The sequence below is a fragment of the Pleurodeles waltl genome, chromosome 3_1, assembly GCF_031143425.1.
Source record: "Pleurodeles waltl isolate 20211129_DDA chromosome 3_1, aPleWal1.hap1.20221129, whole genome shotgun sequence".
NCBI classification, from domain to species: domain Eukaryota; kingdom Metazoa; phylum Chordata; class Amphibia; order Caudata; family Salamandridae; genus Pleurodeles; species Pleurodeles waltl.
Window position 1 is genome coordinate 1,331,570,413 of NC_090440.1, and position 17,795 is coordinate 1,331,588,207.

Here is a 17,795-nt window from a genome sequence, read left to right on the forward strand (position 1 = left end):
ACAAGTTACTTAGCTTTGGTAATGCCTTATCTGGTAGAGCCTATAGTTAGCTGCAGATTTCTTATCTTTGAATTCTCCCCAGGCATCAGACTGGATCCTGAAGATTTTACATGAGCAGTACCCCTTTGAGCTGGTAGGTGATGTAGATCGGCTCCACGTTGGTTGCCGGTGCTGTCCGCTCTGGACATGACATGGCGGTACCTACGCAGGCGCAACCCAGGCGTGCCAACGTCAGTTTCTCTTTGTGACTTTCCACGCCAGAAGAGGATGCCATGAAAAACACTGACCACTGGTGTGGAAAACTAGGGCCCTGAAGGGGAACAGCCTGTCCCTAGAAATCCATTTGCAGAGCAGTGAGGATGGGTGGGTCAGGAAGAAATATGCAGCTAGATATAGACGGTCATTCATATAGGCGACCGCCAGAAGACCGCCGGCCAGCCCAGCGGGACAGCCCCTTCAACAATGAAGCCGGCTCGGAATGGAGCCGGCGGAGTTGAAGTGGTGCGACGGGTGCAGTGGCACCCATCGCGATTTTCACTGTCTGCACAGCAGACAGTGAAAATCTTTGTGGGGCCCTGTTAGGGGGCCCCTGCACTGCCCATGCCAGTGGCATGGGCAGTGCAGGGGCCCCCAGGGGCCCCACGGCACCCGTTCCCACCATCCTGGTTCAACAGGCTGGCGGGAAGGCGCTCGGAATCCCCATGGCGGTGCTGCAAGCAGCGCCGCCATGGCGGATTCCCTGGGCCAGCGGGAAACTGGCAGGAAACCGGCGGGAAACCGCTGGCTCCCCTTTTCTGACCGCGGCTTTACCGCCGCGGTCAGAATCGCCCAGGAAGCACCGCCAGCCTGTTGGCGGTGCTTCCGCCGCCCTCCGCCATGGCGGTCATAGACCGCCAAGGTCAGAATGACCCCCATAGTCTCTACCATATAAGGTTTTATGTAAGGTATGTAACTTGCTCATCTGATAGACTTCTAGCTGCAGAATCCTTACTTTTGAACAGATCCCCAAGCAATACCATCCCCAGAGGGAGGTCTGTGAATCAATTTCAAACAAGAAAGTCCTGCAGGACGGAAAGGGCAAAATGCTTATGCCTACAGACCTCACTGTCCAGGTAGTAATGTTTAGTAAACGTGTGCAGAGAGGCCAATGCTGCTGCCTGACAAATGTCCAGGACCGGAACTCCGTGTGCTAATACAGTGGTCAAAGTTGTAGCTCTAGTGGAATGAGCTTGCAAACCTTCAGGAGGTTGTTTTTTGGCCAGTGCGTAGCAGATCTCAATGCAGAGTACAGTCCAATAAGAGTTGGTTTGATTCTGCACCGCCCGACCTTTCTTCGCTCCTGCATACCCCACAAAGAGTTGATTGTCCACCCAGAAATCCGGGGTACGGTCAAAATAGAATGTCAATGGTCTTTCTGGGTCCAGGAGGTGGAGCCTATCCTCTTTCGTAGAAGGATGTGGGGTGCGTAAAATTAGGCAGGGTGATTGATTGGCCTACAAGAAAGGGCGAGACCACTTTTGGTAGAAAAGAGGCCCATGTGAAAAGCACCAGTTTGTCAGAATAAATAGAGAAGTAAGGCAGCTTGGAAGGGCAGATATAATTGCCACAAGGAAGGCTGTTTTCAATGTGAGAAGCCTGAGAGGGCAATTGTGGAGAGGCTTGAAAGCAGCACACATCAAAACAGTAAAACTAAATTAATGTCTCACTGAGGCATAATAAACGAGGAAGGGGGAAAGAGATGAGTAAGACCCTGGAAGAAACTATGTAAAATAGGGGATTTAAACAAAGAGGGTTGATCAGGCAACCAAAAGAAGGCAGAAATGGCAAACCAATAGTCCTTAAGAGTGCCCTGGTAGGCCTGGGAAATCATGAAAAGTAAAACCTCAGAAAGAGGGGCAGAAAAAGGATCAAGAGACTTTTCTGTGCACCATTCCACAAATTTCTTCCAACTGCAGGAGTATACCATTTTGGTGGAGGGACACCTGGCTGCCAAGATGATGTTATAGACTTCGGGTGGAATGTCAAAAGCTGTCAACTGACACCACTCAATCTCCATGCAAGAAGAAGAGAGGACAGGTTCCGGTAAAGAACCCTGCTGCTGCGACAGAAGACCCTCCCAAAGGGGCAGTCTGATCGGGGATCAATGGTCATGCTCAGTAGCTTGGTATACCAGACTCCCATGCACAGTCTGGATGCAGGAGGCCATAAGTCTCAACAGCTTCAGAATCAGTATCACCGAATTCTAGGTTAGAAGCTGAAACATTGGTATCATATCCTGAATATCATGGGCTTGCCGCTCTGCAGGATAAGCATGAAACTGCACTGTGCCCAGAACAGCTCTGATGAAAGGGCGTGTCTGAGAGGAAGTCAGCTGTGACTTCAGCACATTTATAGTGAATCCCAGAGAATGCAGGAGGCTCGCTGTAGTCTGGAGGTGGGAGACAACAACCTGGGAAGAGCTTGCCTTCAACAGCCTGTTGTGGACAAAGGTATATTGGTGGGGGCTCCCCAAGGCCCAAGGACCTGGCTGTAGCCTGAGAGGCCTTAAAGCATTCAAGCGCCAAATCTGCCTCATCTACGAAGAGAGAGGTGCCACCGAAGGGCATGTCTACAAGGGAAGCTTGGACAACCCCTGACAAGCCAGACATCCTCAGCCAGGCGCGGCACCTCAGGGCCACTGTTGCAGAAACCACTCTGCTTAGTGAGTAGGTCATGTCAAGTCTGTAATGAATTGTGAACTTTGCTGCATCTCACTTGTCAACAACAGCCGGAGAGAGTACAGCACTGGTCTCCTTCGGGTTCTGTGGCAGCGCTTGCGCAACAGTGTCCCACAGAGTGTGGGATCAGGAGTTTGGATGTGGAAGCTCCCAGTTGCAGCACTTCTGTTCAGAGATTAGTCTGGACTGGCACAGAGGGCAGTTGAAGGTCTAGGACCTCAGCCATCCTCCTCAAAACCATTGCATAGGAAGCTTGCACCTCCATAGCCACAATAGGGGGAGAAAGCATACCGGTATCTAGAGAGGTTTCCAGTCCACTGGTTTCACCCAAATCCTCACACCAATCCAATTCCTGTTTGTAGGGCTGGTGTTCTAAAGGGTGAGGTGACCCTTTGCATTCTTCCCCGAGACCTAGCCCAAGAGAACATGGCTCAGGCTCCAATTTAGGAGGCAAGGCTCCTGCTGGCATCGGAGTTGTAGTCGGGCAACACCCATCTGGCTCAGTTCCAGAGTCAGGAATGACAATGGGGATGGCGCTGCCAGTGGGCACCGGCAGTGCTGGGAGCGTCGGCACCAGGACTGGCACCGGTGAAGGTCGAGATGGTACGACCGGTGTCGGTCCGGATCCTGGACTTGGGGTCCCATTAGAACCTAGGCCGAAGCCGCCAGTGCGAAACCAGATGGTGCCCCTTCCAACTCCAAGGGGCTTGAAGGCGCAACAACAGGTTCGGACTGCCCAAAAATGTGGCGCATTGCCTCACAGAACTCCTTCAGTTGGGCAGGGGGTGCACCTGATTCCAGAAAGTCAGAGAGGCGTAAAGCCAGCCAAGGCACAGGTTTCGAAGAACGAGACCTAGAATGCAGAAGCTCTCTCACCATGTCGGAGAACGGACGAGGAGAAATCGAAGACCACTCCAACTTCTTGCTCTACTTTTTGTGCCTCAACTTACCCGATTATCCTGAGGACTAGGGGTGGGACGACAATCACTTTGGACTCCGTGACCAGTCCTGGTACCTCGACCTGTGAGGAATTGCATGCCAGGCTACCATCAGCTTTAGGGACCACTCCCTCGAAGACTTCGGATGCATGGCCCAGCACTCGAAGCACGACTTCGGGTTGTGATTATGCTCCAAACACCAGAAACAGTTGTCGGGAGGAACCATCACTGGCATTCGCCCGGTGACAGGATCCACAAGGCTTTCAACCCATCTTGTGGGATGACATCCTCAACACACCAGGAGGTAAACCTCAAACATGTCTGACAAAAAGTTGAAAGAAATCAGTCAAAAAACGACTGAGGGGTAGATCTTCTCTCAGATCAGCGCTGGCTGGTCCGGAAAGAAAAGAACTGACATCGGAGCACCTCGATGGCACCTATTTAGGAACCGCCACGTTATTTCCGGAGAAGACAATGCCAACAACGGTCGTGGAGCTGATCGGCACGCAGGGGTATTGGTCATGAAAACTCTTCTGGATCCAGTCTCACACCTGGGGAGAGTTCAAAGGTAAGGAATCTACTGCTAGAAGTCTCTATCAGATTTCAGGAGTTAACTGATTGGCAAGAGACAAACTCCCCCATGAGCCTTGCATTTAAGTGAACTTATTTCCTAGTAAGAAGAAGTAAGTAATATCAACAGTTTTAAACAATGAACATACATTAAACACCAGCTGGTTAAGTTGAGAAAAACAGGAATTACACTGAAGTTATTATCATAAAGTAAATCTCACCAGACGTTGAAGATAAGATATTCACTATTGCAACTTGTGTCTCCGAAAGTGCTTCTTGATAAGAATAATTTGCCAAAAACCACTGAAAACAGAAGTAGTTAAAACATAGTTCTAAGTCAACATTTTTTTCATTCAGAATATGCGTATGACAAACTAATCACAGTTGCAAATAAAGACGCAGCACATAGTTGCACATTACAACATTGTCACAAAGTGATCCTTTTATTGTGAAACAAAGGAAATCTTTGAAATTATAAAATGTAATCCTCTTGTTACACGCAATACCCCTGCATATGCACCATCAAATTGTATTTGGGATTCAGCAAGAGAAGAAGACTAAATCAACAAATAAAAATAAGGGGGTAACACTGGCCTCAACTAAAGTGGCCACTGAGCACAAAGTGGCTTCGACAAGGCCAGGAATTGGAGGGAGCAAAACATGAGCAGATATAAAAGGAGTAGAAAAGTGAGACTGTGGTGGAAATGCCTCAAGGCCATAGGTCAAGGCAAGCTGACTGGATGCACAATAGAAGCATACAGCAGATGACAGGATAGTAGGGACGATAAATAAGAGTCCAACAGATGACATTGAGGGACTTTGGCCAATGAAAAAGTTATGCTTACAAGGATACTTCCTGCGTTCTTCTTTAAAATGATTTCCTTGATTGTCATTTACGTTCTAAGTTGCTCATGGTTTTTGCTAGGTATTTGTCTCTAAAAACCTTAAGAGAACTTGTCAGTCAAAGACAAATGAAGGAATAGGGTAGGAGGAGCCTCAAAGTCCCTTGACCATTAAATACCAAATTTTATTGAGGCTGTGGCCGGCCACTCACAGGAAGACTGCACTTGGCTGCTACTTATAGTGCCAAACGCTTTCTGCACATACTGGAAGTTTTGGCAGAGCTAAATAAGATGAGGGAGCGAGGGAGTCTCCAAATTAAGGTGCTACTTCCTCTTCCATCGTTCTCAGCAAACCTTCCGGTGAAGCATTTCTCTCCCCCCCACACCCCCTGACCTCACCAACCCCTCGCCCCCCCTAGATTGGCTCAGATATCACAGCACTGCCAGGAACTGGTTAAGTGTCTGAAAAAACGTATCCTTCATCACAGGTCCATGCAGATAAGAAGAGCTTGGCATTGGTTATTACACAGGGGCAATGGCTATACAGGATAAGGGCTATTGAGTGTCCAGATTGTAATGGCTCTGCCCCATCATTTGTAGCTCATGGGATGACTGACAGGAAATTAAAACTCTTTGATGAATCTGCTCATAAGTCTGTTGGAGACGGCAATACTACCCCTTCCCTCACTGATGCATCTTCAGAGACTTAGAACATTGTGAGATGAGCAAATCCTTCTATTGGATGCTGTTCTGGAGCAAGCAGTTCAATCTAATATCAGTGCAAGCTCAAACAAGAAGACAATGATGCTGTGAGGACTGAAACTGTCATAACGAAGATTTTTTTGCTGCCATTAGAAGCAGACGTAACAGCAATTCAGAGGATGGGATAACTAGTAACATGGAAGCTAACTGATTGCAACATTCCACAAACTCTGGACCTTCTATTAGTGGTGAAAATGATATAATGGTTCTGGAGACAGTAAATGGCAAAAAATGCTCTACCTCTCTAAAATCAATAGATAAACAACCGCTACAGGATCACGGCTTCAGCTCTGGCTCAAAAAGTACTCTGCAAAGTTTTTGAGCATTATTTTTCTAGTACTGAGTCAAACATTGGGAGATTTGAAGACTACATTTAATACCTCTGGAATCCACAAAGACTAATCAGGAAGGACTAAAGTTCTACAACAAAATACTAATTCTTAGGCAAATGCACCTTATGTCAATAAACTCACCTTTTGATGAAGATGTTTGAGATCAACAGTAAAACCATTAAAGCATGTTTTAAATGAGTAGAAGCATGTAGGGAAATGCCTCCCTTGGCATGTTTACCCCGTAACGTTTTGCCTTTTGTTGATGCCAGCTATGATTGAATGTGTGCTGGGACTTTGCTAACCAGGCCCCAGCACCAGTGTTCTTTCCCTAAACTGTACCTTTGTTTCCACAATTGGCACAGCCCTGGCACACAGATAAGTGCCTTGTAAATGGTACCCCTGGTACCAAGGGCCCTGTGGCCAGGGAATGTCTCTAAGGGCTGCAGCATGTATTATGCCACCCTAAGGACCCCTCACTCAGCACATGCACACTGCCTCATAGCTTGTGTGTGCTGGTGGGGAGAAAATTACTAAGTTGACATGGCACTCCCCTCAGAGTGCCATGCCCACAACCCACTGCCTGTGGCATAGGTAAGTCACCCCTCTAGCAGGCCTTATAGCCCTAAGGCATGGTGCACTATACCACAGGTGAGGGCATAGTTGCATGAGCACTATGTCCCTACAGTGTCTAAGCCAAACCGTAGACATTGTAAGTGCAGGGTAGCCCTAAAGAGTATAAGGTCTGGGAGTTTGCCAAACACAAACTCCACAGTTCCATAATGGCTACACTGAAATCTGGGAAGTTTGGTATCAAACTTCTCAGCACAATAAATCCACACTGATGTTAATGTGGGATTTATTGCAAAATACACACACAGGGCACCTTAGAGATGCCCCCTGAATACCAGTCTGACTCCTAGTGCTAGGCTGACCAGTTTCTGCCAGCCTGCCACAACCAGATGAGTTTCTGGCCACGTGGGTTGAGTGCCTGTGTCACTCTGTGGCCAGGAACAAAGCCTGCACTGGGTGGAGGTGCTTCTCACCTCCCCCTGCAGGAACTGTAACACCTGGTTGTGAGCCTCAATGGCTCATGCCTGTTGTTACAGCACCCCAGGGCATCCCAGCTAGTGGAGATGCCCGCGCCTCCGGACACAGCCACCACTTTTGGCGGCAAGTCCGGAGGAGATAATGACAAAAACAAGGAGGAGTCACCTACCAGCCAGGACAGCCCTTAAGGTGTCCTGAGCTGAGGTGACCCCTGCCTTTAGAAATCCTCCATCTTGGTTTTGGAGGATTCCCCCAACAGGAATAGGGATGTGCCCCCCTCCCCTCAGTTAGGAGGCACAAGGAGGGTGTAGCCACCCTCAAGGATGACCTAAACACACACCTAAATTTAGTATTTAGGGGCGACCCTGAACCCAGGAAATCAGATTCCTGCAACCTGAAGAAAGAAGGAGGACTGCTGACCTGAAAGCTCCGCAGAGACGACGGAGACAACAACTGACTTGGCCCCAGCCCTACCGGCCTGTCTCCAGACTCAAAGAACCTGCAGAGCAACGCATCCAGCGGGACCAGCAACCTCCGAGGATTCAGAGGACTGCCTTGCACCCAAAGGACCAAGAACCTCCCGAGAACAGCAGCACTGTTCAGAAACAGCAACACACTTGCAACTTTGAAACAACTTTAAAGAGACTCTCCCTTCCCGCCAGAAGCGCGAGTCTTCACACTCTGCACCTGACACCCCATCTCGAGTCCAGGACAACCAACACCGCAAGGAGGACTCCCAGGTGACTCCGACATGGACAACCTGGGTCGACGTCCCTGCACCTCCCCGGCGACGCCTGCACAGAGGATCCAGAGGCTCCCCCTGACCGCGACTGCCTGGTAACAAAAGAATCTGACGCCAGACCAAACACTGCTCCCGCAACCCCCAGGACCGAGAGGAACCACCTACCAGTGCAGGAGTGACCAGCAGACGGCCCTCATCCTAGCCCAGTCAGTGGCTGGCTCGAGAAGCCCCCCTGTGGCCTGCCAGCATTGCCAGAGTGACCCCCGGTTCCCTCCATTGCTTTCAATAGCAAACCTGATGCCTACTTTGCACACAGCACCCGGACGCCCCTGTGGGTGTGTTTTGTGTGCTTGTGTGTGTCCCCCCAGTGCTCTACAGAACCCCCTGATCTGCTCCCCGAGGACGCAGGTACTGTGTGTTCCTCATTTATGGCCTGTGTGTGTACAACAAATGCTTAACACTACTCTGATAAGCCTACTGCTCAACCACACAACCACAAAATAGAGCGTTAGTACTATTTAATTTTTCCACTATCAACCTCTAAGGGGAATCCTTGGACTCTGTGCACACTATCTCTCACTTTGAGATAGTATATACAGAGACAACTTCATACAAAGCATCAAACAAATTACTTGCTTTTAGGATGTAGACAATAGAGAACAGGCAATAACCTAGCAATCTCTGGTGTATTGGGATCTCAGAAGCCTCAGAGGCTGCAGCTACAGACATAAAAGAATGCATGATTAATTCACTACAGCAGATATTTTCTGAAAGATATCCAGTCAGAAGACCGCCTCGTCAAACTCCAGTGTTCACAAAGGGAGCCCTACAGACTCACTCCCAATAGATCAAACTCCTTGAAGACCTTGGTTAACTTCACAAGAGACTTGCCATTGGAGCTCACTCTGCCTTAAGCTTTACAAGCTAACACTATATGGAGCAATTGCTTTCCTTTTTCAGATCAGTTGCACAGTAAACAATAGCAGGCAATGAGAAATGGAGAACGTTCTAAAATCACTTTGAGACTCAAGTGTAAGCGTTTCAGTTTGCCTCAAGACCAAACGTTGTTGTCCATTGTATGAAATTCTCTACTTTTTAAACTGCCAAAGCACCTAATAAAATCACAGAGTTGTAACTGGGGTCCAAGGGCAAGAGCACAGTAGTCACTCCTTGTTATGGAGGTTTTGGAACGTATACACATGTAAGTCGTATTTTTTTAAGAAACTTGAATTGAAATCAAAGAGGGAAATCAAAATTAATGGTTATGCTTTATGAGAGTTGTACAGAGTTTCAATGCAAGGGGCTTTTCGAGGTTCCTATGTAAGAAACATGCAATATGGCTGAATTGAAATCTGCTTTCTTAACATTAATGTGTAAAGAGACAGAATAACCATTCCCAGCAGGAGCAAAATCTCTTAATAGATAATCACTTTTATCTTATCTGACACATATTAGATGCACCATTTATTATGCCCCTTGAATTTAAGTCACCCATCTAAAATGTCACTCTCAAATGACACTTCAGTGGAGACTGCAAATGTGTTAAGTTAGTCTGAATGACTGAATGAAAAGGGTATTCACCAAGGTATCTTAGCACCAAGCTATACCACAGTTATTGCACCTAAAAAGAAGCTCAAACAACTGGGAGCCTGCATGTAGTACATTTCCATCTGCGGTGAGACGGATTTCAGTACTGGAAATCTGAACTCCCAGCCCTTCCTAAATATGCCCCAACCAATGCTATCACCTTGGTGAAGACTCGAGGATCAATGTCTGAAAGGGAGGACTTGGAATTAGTAGTAAGTGGACTTTAACATGAAATGCAGGTACCTGCTGTGTGACTGCAGAGTCAGTATGTGGAAAAAGGTGTCCTGCAGGTTGAGGGACACAATCTAGCCTTCCACTTCAAACACCAACCAGACCTAAGTCTGCTTTGTGAACTTTTCCTTGCACAAAAACACATTCAAGCCCCTGAGATCAAGGACTGGACGAAGACTGCAATCCTTTTTGGGACCAGAAATTATTGAGAAACATCCCTGCCCAACTTCCTGCTCTGGAACCAACACCACTGCTCTTTTCTGAAGCAAGGCTGCCTCCTTCTACTGCAGAAATAGAACATGGTCTTTAGAATGAAAGAGCAAGGGGTTTGGGCTGGGAGAGAGGGGAGTTATGCTCAGATACAGTCTGCTGTAAGGGTAGGGAACATCTTTTTTCTATAAGCTGGAAGAGCCATTTTATCCAATATTATGTCCTTCCAGGCTTGTAGAAATAAGGGCACCAGTCCACCCTCAGACGCTGCTCCTTCGAGGGAAAGCTAAGGGGGCTTTCCAGGAGGTGAAGAGAAGATGCCTTCACTTGTCCCTCTCTCTGTACTGGCAAAGCAGGTGAGTCTGTGGCTGGCAGTAAGGGCTGATGATAGCAGAAAATAAAACTTCTTACAAATTTACAAACTTACAAAACCCTAAGATCGGGCCGTCACCCTGCCCACCTTTACTCATTTCCAAAGCAAAGTAAGCCTCGTCTATAAGGAGCTGAACCATGTCAAATTGAAGATGTGTAAGTACTTCCTGCAATTCTATAGATAACCCCACTGATCTCTGCCACACACTCCCCCATAAGGGCACTGACAAGCCTATGGCTCTGTCTACTGAGTCAACAGTATGAATGTCTTGCCTGTCCCAGACTACTTTAGCCCTATGGTCCTTGAAAAGGTCCTGTAAGTTTGTCATGGCTATGGCAGTCATGTCCCACAGGGCCCTGGAGTACCTATATAAATGATGCTCTTTAGGATGGGTGGGAAAGTAATGTGGAGTTGCCCAGTTGACAAAGGTTGTCACTGAGAAGGCTCATACTAGTCTGGTTTCCAGTCCTAATGAGGCCCTGAGACATTTTCTTTACAGGTATTTGGTAGAATAATGCTTATGGCAGATGACGGAGGTGCAGGCTTCCTACTCCTACTGGAATACCAGTAGTGGTTGGTAGAAGCAAGCCTGCAACTCATTAACATCTTGATTATCCTCTTCAGAGGCTGAATGGACTTTCAAAGAATGAGGTCAAAAATGTCTAAAGTCAAGCCGTATGAACTACATTTTTTACCATAAACTTTAAGGTCCCATTTCGTCTCCCATGTTATTCAGTTTGTCTATTAAATTCCAGTGGGAACACACATATCCTGCTTGTGCAAGTCAATCATCATCATAGATGGTACTCAAATGTGTCAGTTTCACTCATCCCACACACCCCACACCTAAAGCAAGGTCCTGAAGCTAACCAGGGCTATGCATTTCAAGTGTTACCTATAGTTCAATCCCAAAATGAGTTTCTATCATGAAATGTGGAAAAACAGTTAACTGCTTGTCTAGAACTAGCTGTGAGAACATGTCCATGACCTCTCACTCCTAGTTCACTTAATATAAGTAAAATCGTAAGATTATCTAATTTAATGTATGATGAAGACTAGTTGTAGAAACGATAACCAATAACAATAATATTACTCATAACTTTCCCCCCTATAAAGTGAGCTTTTGTCACTTCTATTCGCTCTATGAGCTGAATGTAGGTTTTAATACTACACATTTTATGCTACTAAAGAAAAAGTTATTTATCTTCAGTAATCATACTTGGTGAATACATCATCTATAGGAAACTGGCCTCTTGTTGCAGTCCCCTCCCCCTCACACACACACATTTTGCCTGATATTTGATGCTCGCTTGACTGAGTATGTGCTGGGGTCCTGCTAACCAGGCCCCAGCACCTGTGTTCTTTCCCTAAACTATACAATTGTTTCCACAATTGGCACACCTCTGGCACACAGATAAGTCCCTTGTAAAACCAACGGCCCTGTGGCCAGAAAGGGTCCCTAAGGGCTGCAGTATATATTATGCTACCCTAAGGGACCCCTCACCAAACACATGCACACTGCCTTTGCAGATTGTGTGTGCTGGTGGGGAGAAAAAGGTAAAGTCGACATGGCATCCCTCCCTGGGTGCCATGCCCACAAACCACTGCCTGTGGCATAGCTAAGACAACCCTCTAGCAGGCCTTACAGCCCTAAGGCAGGGTGCATTACACCAAAGGTAAGGGCATAGCTGCATGACCAATATGTTCTATGGTGTCTGAGCCCATTCTTAGACCCTGTAAGTGCAGTGTGGCTAGATTGAGTTATGGGCTGGGAGTTTGTCATTATGAACTCCACAGCTCCATGATGGCTACACTGAATGCTAAAAAGTTTGGTATCAAATCTCTCAGCACAATAAAACCACACTGATGCCAGTGTTTGTTTGTAAAATGTGCGCAGGGGGCATCTTAGAGATGCCCCTGAAATTTTCCCAACTCTCTAGTGTGTGGCTGACCGGTCTGTGCCAGCCTGCCACCACCAGACAAGTTTCTGACCCCATGGGGTGAGGGCTTTTGTGCTTTCGGGGGTCTAGGACAAAGCCTACTCCGGGTGGAGGTGCTTCATACCTCCCCTCTTCAGGAACAGCAACACTTGGCGGTGAGCCTCAAAGGCTCCTGCCATTTGTTCTGCTGCCTCAGGGTACTCCAGCTAGTGGAGATGCCCGACCCCTGGACCAGGCCCCACTTCTGGCAGCAGGTCCAGCAGGAAAATTAGTAAACACCAGGAGGAGTGTCCACCCCAGCTAAGACCACCCCTAGGAAGCCCAGAGGTGGGGCGAACCCCCCATGGCAGAATCCTCCATCAACCAACAGGGTTAGGAATGTGCCCCACTGCACAAAGGGATTGGGCACAGGAAGGGTGTAGCCACACTCAGTGTCAGTAACCATTGGCTACTGCCCTCTGACCTCTGTGACAGCCCCAAACCTAATATTTAGGGGCACTTCTGAACCTTGCACTTCAGATTCCAGGCGACCTAAAGAAGAAGGACTGAAGAGTCTCAGCAGCAGTGAAGACTCCAGATGACAACTGATTTGACCCCAGCACTCCGGCCTGTCTGCAGCTTCAAGACTTCTGCTACAAGAAGATGACTCGTCCTGCAGGACCAGTGACCTCTACAAACATCCAGAGGACTGCCTGCCTTCCCCAAAAGACCCAGCTCTCTTGAGGACAGTGGATATGTCCACAAAGAAACCTCCAAGAAAGACTCCAGACCCTCCCGGATCCGTGAGTTCTGCCCTTCTGCACCCGACACCCATGGCCGAATTCCAGGTGGCCCACCAGTCTAGAGAAGGTACCCAGGACCTGTCAACCTCTAATCCACCCTGGGTGGACCCCTCCTGACCAACACGATGACTCCAGTAGCCTAAATCCAGAGGGCCCCCCCTCAGTCTCTCCCCCAACCCGTGAAGATTCTCAACGTCCAAAGGTGCCCCTGCACTCGCAGCCCCCTGGCCTTGGGGAACCCAACTGACAGTCCAGCAGTATCCAGTGGGATCTCTACTTACCTGACCAGCCATTGGTCTGCTTCAGCTGACTTCCTGGACCAAGCCTGCAGCTCCTTTGTGAACCCCCCCGGGTCCTCTCATTGAAAAGCATTGGGACACGAAATTGTGTTTGCACCCGGCACCCAGCCGCCCCCATGCCGCTGATGGTGTGTGTTTGGTGCTGACCTGTGGACCCCCCCAGTGCTGATCTAAACCTCACAAGTCTGTGCCCTGAAGTCGTGGGTACTTACCTGCAAGATGTTTCTTTCTAAATGCCTCCATTCTCCATAGGATTCCATTGGGCGCCATAACCAACTTTGACCTCTGCACCCGGCTGGCCCCATGTTGCTGGTGGTGCATTCTTGGTGTCTTCCTATACTCTGCCCTGTGGACACCTTAACCCCCAAAGACTGGGATTGTAAGTAGAGTACTTACCTGCAAACTGTGTTGATACTTTTCTTACCCTAGGACTGCATTGCTCTCAATAAGAAATTGCACCGTCTACTTTTGAAATTGAAAAGTATTGCGTACCTGAAAACTGTTTCATCTGTGAATTCCAAACAAAGTGTATCTGATACTTGAAAGTGGTACATTATTGAAACTGTACTTACCTGCAACAAAGATCCTTTTGGTTCTAAAAGTTAAGTAACCAAAGATATTTTTTGATACATAAACATTGACCTGTGGTTAGTCTGAGTGTGTGCCTCACTTCTTGACTGTGTGTGTACAATAAATGCTTAGCACTGCCCTCTGATTAGCCTAACCGCTTGACCAAACTACCACAAAAGAGAACATTAGTATTATCTACTTTAGCCTCTGTAAAGCCTCTGGGGATCCACTAGAATGGTGCACACTATACCATAGTTTTGTACAGCATTTACAGAGACAGCTTACTACATAACCTTTCTCTAGATTCCTCACCTTATCTATACTCCTTCCTTGCTCCAGATTGGCCCAATTTATTTTCCCAGTAATGACTCTTCATTGCTGTAAAGTGGTAACATGCAGCTCCAGGCGCAAGTCTGCATCTGAATGTGAAGCCACCAAAGTATATCGGAGCCAACTAGCGTACTGTCAGTTCTAATACTTTTTCTGACCCCATTGAAGTATGTGGAGGGGAACAGAGAGAGCCATGACAGCAACACAAACAGCACTAACAATGCTGGAATACCTTCTGGTCATATTAACCATAGCACTTACTCACAAAGGAGGAGGAAGCATGGTTAGGATACCACAGGAAGATTATATATTCACCAGAAATTGCATAGCTAGCATTTTGTTCTCCAGAGATTCCACCCTGTATAAATGAGTCACAAAGTAGAGCCTGTCTGGGAGGCTGGAATATGTAGCAGCAGATGACGGAGGAAATCATGCAACATGGCTTTTGCGAAGTACCCATCACTGAGTGCCTAAGATGTGAGGGAGGTAGTAGTGCTTGGCAAAAGTATGGAAGGGTGACCACATAGCCGCTAACCGGATGTCAGCAATGGGAACACCTCTAGGAAAGAAAATAGAAGCAGCTTTGGCCTTGGTGGAATGAGCACGAATGTCTTCCTCAGGGGCTTACTAGGCCATGGCACAGTAGATATTTCTAGAGGGTAACTCAATGTGGAAGAATGTGTTACGTCACTGTCCTGCCCTTTTCAGCTCAAGATAAACCCACAAAAAGTTGGTCAACAACTTTGCCTTATCGCATGTAGTTGATTTAGTACAGCTCTGCACATCTGGGTTCTAACATATGCAGCTGTTTCTCCTCACTCATTGAATGCAAAAAAGGAAAGAAAGAAGGAAGAGAAACAGACTGGCAGAAATGAAATGCAGGAACCACTTTGGGGAAAGACCAATTTACCTGGATAGAAAACAGTGAAGGATGAACAAACCAAAAGTGGCTAATGTTTTCTGGCCCTGTGAGCAGAAATAATTTCCACCAGCAACACTTTCTCATTTAAAAAAGTTGATCTGGGGAACTGAGCAACAGTTCATCTAGAGAGGCAATTAAGAAAGTTCAAACAACACTCAAATCCCACAGAGAAACAATTAAAAGAGCGGGAGTGAACAAGAACAAGTAAAGGCAACACTTCAGAAAATGCCACTAGTGGTAATTTAAACATGAAGATTGGCCAGGAAGAAACAAATGGAGACAGATTCCCGGTAGCCTTTAGCTGTGGCTACTGTCAGACACTACTTTCCAAGACAATGCAAACCTCAAGACAGATAGCTAAGACCTAAAAATGGTTAATGCCTTCCTACTAACATCACTGTACAACCTGTTCCTGCAGCCTTTAAAAATGAATTTGGTGACATGGTTCCTGGTCATAACGATGATGTATGCAGCCTCATCAGGAAGGCAAAAGGATTCTAGTTGGCACTCCTTAATCTCCACACATGCAACTGGAGTGCCAGCTTATTGGTTTGGAATATCTGATCATCCTACTCCGAGAGCAGGGCTGCTCTATGTTGGAGGGGAACCAATGCCAACTGGTAAGAATCAACAGATCGGTACTGCAGACTTTCCTCATCCAGGACTGGAATCATTAGTGTCAGCTGTGCCCAATCCTCCCACATGTTCTGCAGTACTAAGAACAAAGAGGGATTTGTGTGAAAATGTACAGCAGTCTTGAAACCAGCTAAAGCTAAAAGCATACCTTAGGAAACCATTGGGCGGGAAGTGAATGACTGAAAAATAAGGACACTTTCTGGTCCAATCCATGCCGAACACAACCAAGGAAAGAAACTAGACTGTGAAGAATATGATCGCCTCTGGCACTTTAGAGTGCAACACACGCTCATGGTTCTTGAGTGAGAGACAACTGAGGGCATCACTTCTCATCCCTCCCAGTTTGTTACAATAACGCACAACAGACCACTGCCTCCTCAGGGAGCACCATAAGACACTAATCTGTCATCCGACATGAGGCACAAACAGGATGCACAAGGGCATGTGTTGTAGCAGGTGCAAGAGCTAGAATTGACACCTGAATAAATACTACCCATCTTTTGGGGAGTGTCTGGAAGGGGTAGGGGGGTTAACCTTCATAAGTGATTTATTGAGCACCACCCCAATAAAGGTCTGCATCTTTGTGGGAGTGAGGCAAGACTTCTGGCCATTGATGGAACAGTCTTTGAGAAGAGTTATTGAGTGCTGGAGATGTTTCTGGACAAGCAAAGGGGATTCCGCCTTCACCAGCCAGTAATTCTTACACTGGACCTCCACAGCAAAGCTGCCACAACCACCAGTACTTTCTTAAAGAAGCAAGGGGCTGTCCCCAATCTAAGTGGGAGGACCACTGTGAACCTGAAGCAGCACGTTAGGTGGGTAGAAATGAAAAGAGCCATCCTGGAGGCCCAGAGACAACAGCCAATCCCTGGTGTTCAAGAACAAGAGGACATGACTAAGGGAGAGCATCCTGAACCTGGCCTGCTGGATTAAAGGGGGGAATGGGAGGGTAGAAGGGAATTAGCCCAACCCAGCCAGATCATCCAACAGTCCATCATGATTGCCTCTCATCAAGTAACAAGATCTCATAAGGAGCCATTTAGTTGCTGTGGTATATTAACAAGCCACTGTTGAGAATGCACAGTGCTAAAATAAGCACATAACTTCTCATACTTCTGGTGAATATGCTGTGCAGGGCAGTCCAGTACGCGAGCAGACATTCCAAGGTGAAGTCTGCCTTCCCACTGAAGAGCTGCCCATCCACCCTCAAAGGGTATGTTCATAAAGGTAATCAGTACATCTCACAAAAATCCAATTCAACGAATGAATACATGCTGATGCAGCATTACAGCCAAGTCCATGTATGGTGCAGCTATGTCTGCAAACTCAAAGCCATACTCCAGGATCTGTTTCAAAGCATCTAGGCCATACTCAGCAAGTGAGAGAATAGCTTTGTTATATGGTATAGCATGCTGCCAATCTTAAATTTAACCAATACTCATAAGGCATGGATGTATCAGCTTAAAAGGCAGGTGGTATTACCCATGAGGAGAGCCAAGCTTCTGGAGACAAAATGACTGCAACCTTTCTTAAATCCGTGTAAGAGGAAGCCGTAGGAAAGGTATTGGATTTGGCTTTGAAGATGATGTTAGAACAACCACAATCTGCAGAGGCAGATGGGAGATAACCTGAAGTAAGCCTGTGGTGTCCAACGATCTGCATGTTCACTGCCAGGCCTGAAAAAGGTATCTCTCTTGCAGCACTTGTCTAGGATTCTAGGAGAGCCTCCAACTGGAAGTGAGGTCTCTGTAGGAGTTCTAAAGGATTGACAACAGCAGATAGAATGCTAAATTTCACTTCTGTATAAGGCAGTCAATTCCAAGGCTTCCACTGTCTTAAAAATGACTGCTGTCAAAGATGAAACCGCCTCCAAAACAGGGGCACAGAGAAGTAAATCTTTCCCTTCTGGGAGAAGTATTTGGACCACTGACAGCTTGTAAATCCAAGCAGATGTCGGAATCAGTG

The 17,795-nt window shown here is 47.2% G+C and overlaps 1 protein-coding gene across 7 annotated transcripts in view; it reads right to left on the reverse strand.

Moving 5' to 3' along the window:
• The window catches only part of SLC35F5 (solute carrier family 35 member F5), a 575,369-nt gene that overhangs the window by 315,339 nt on the left and 242,235 nt on the right, over positions 1-17,795 (reverse strand). For all 7 annotated transcript variants that reach the window (XM_069224683.1, XM_069224682.1, XM_069224686.1 and 4 more), the window contains one exon: positions 4,447-4,528. In XM_069224683.1, the coding sequence (XP_069080784.1) occupies positions 4,447-4,528 (82 nt within the window). The remainder of the gene's footprint in view (positions 1-4,446; positions 4,529-17,795) is intronic.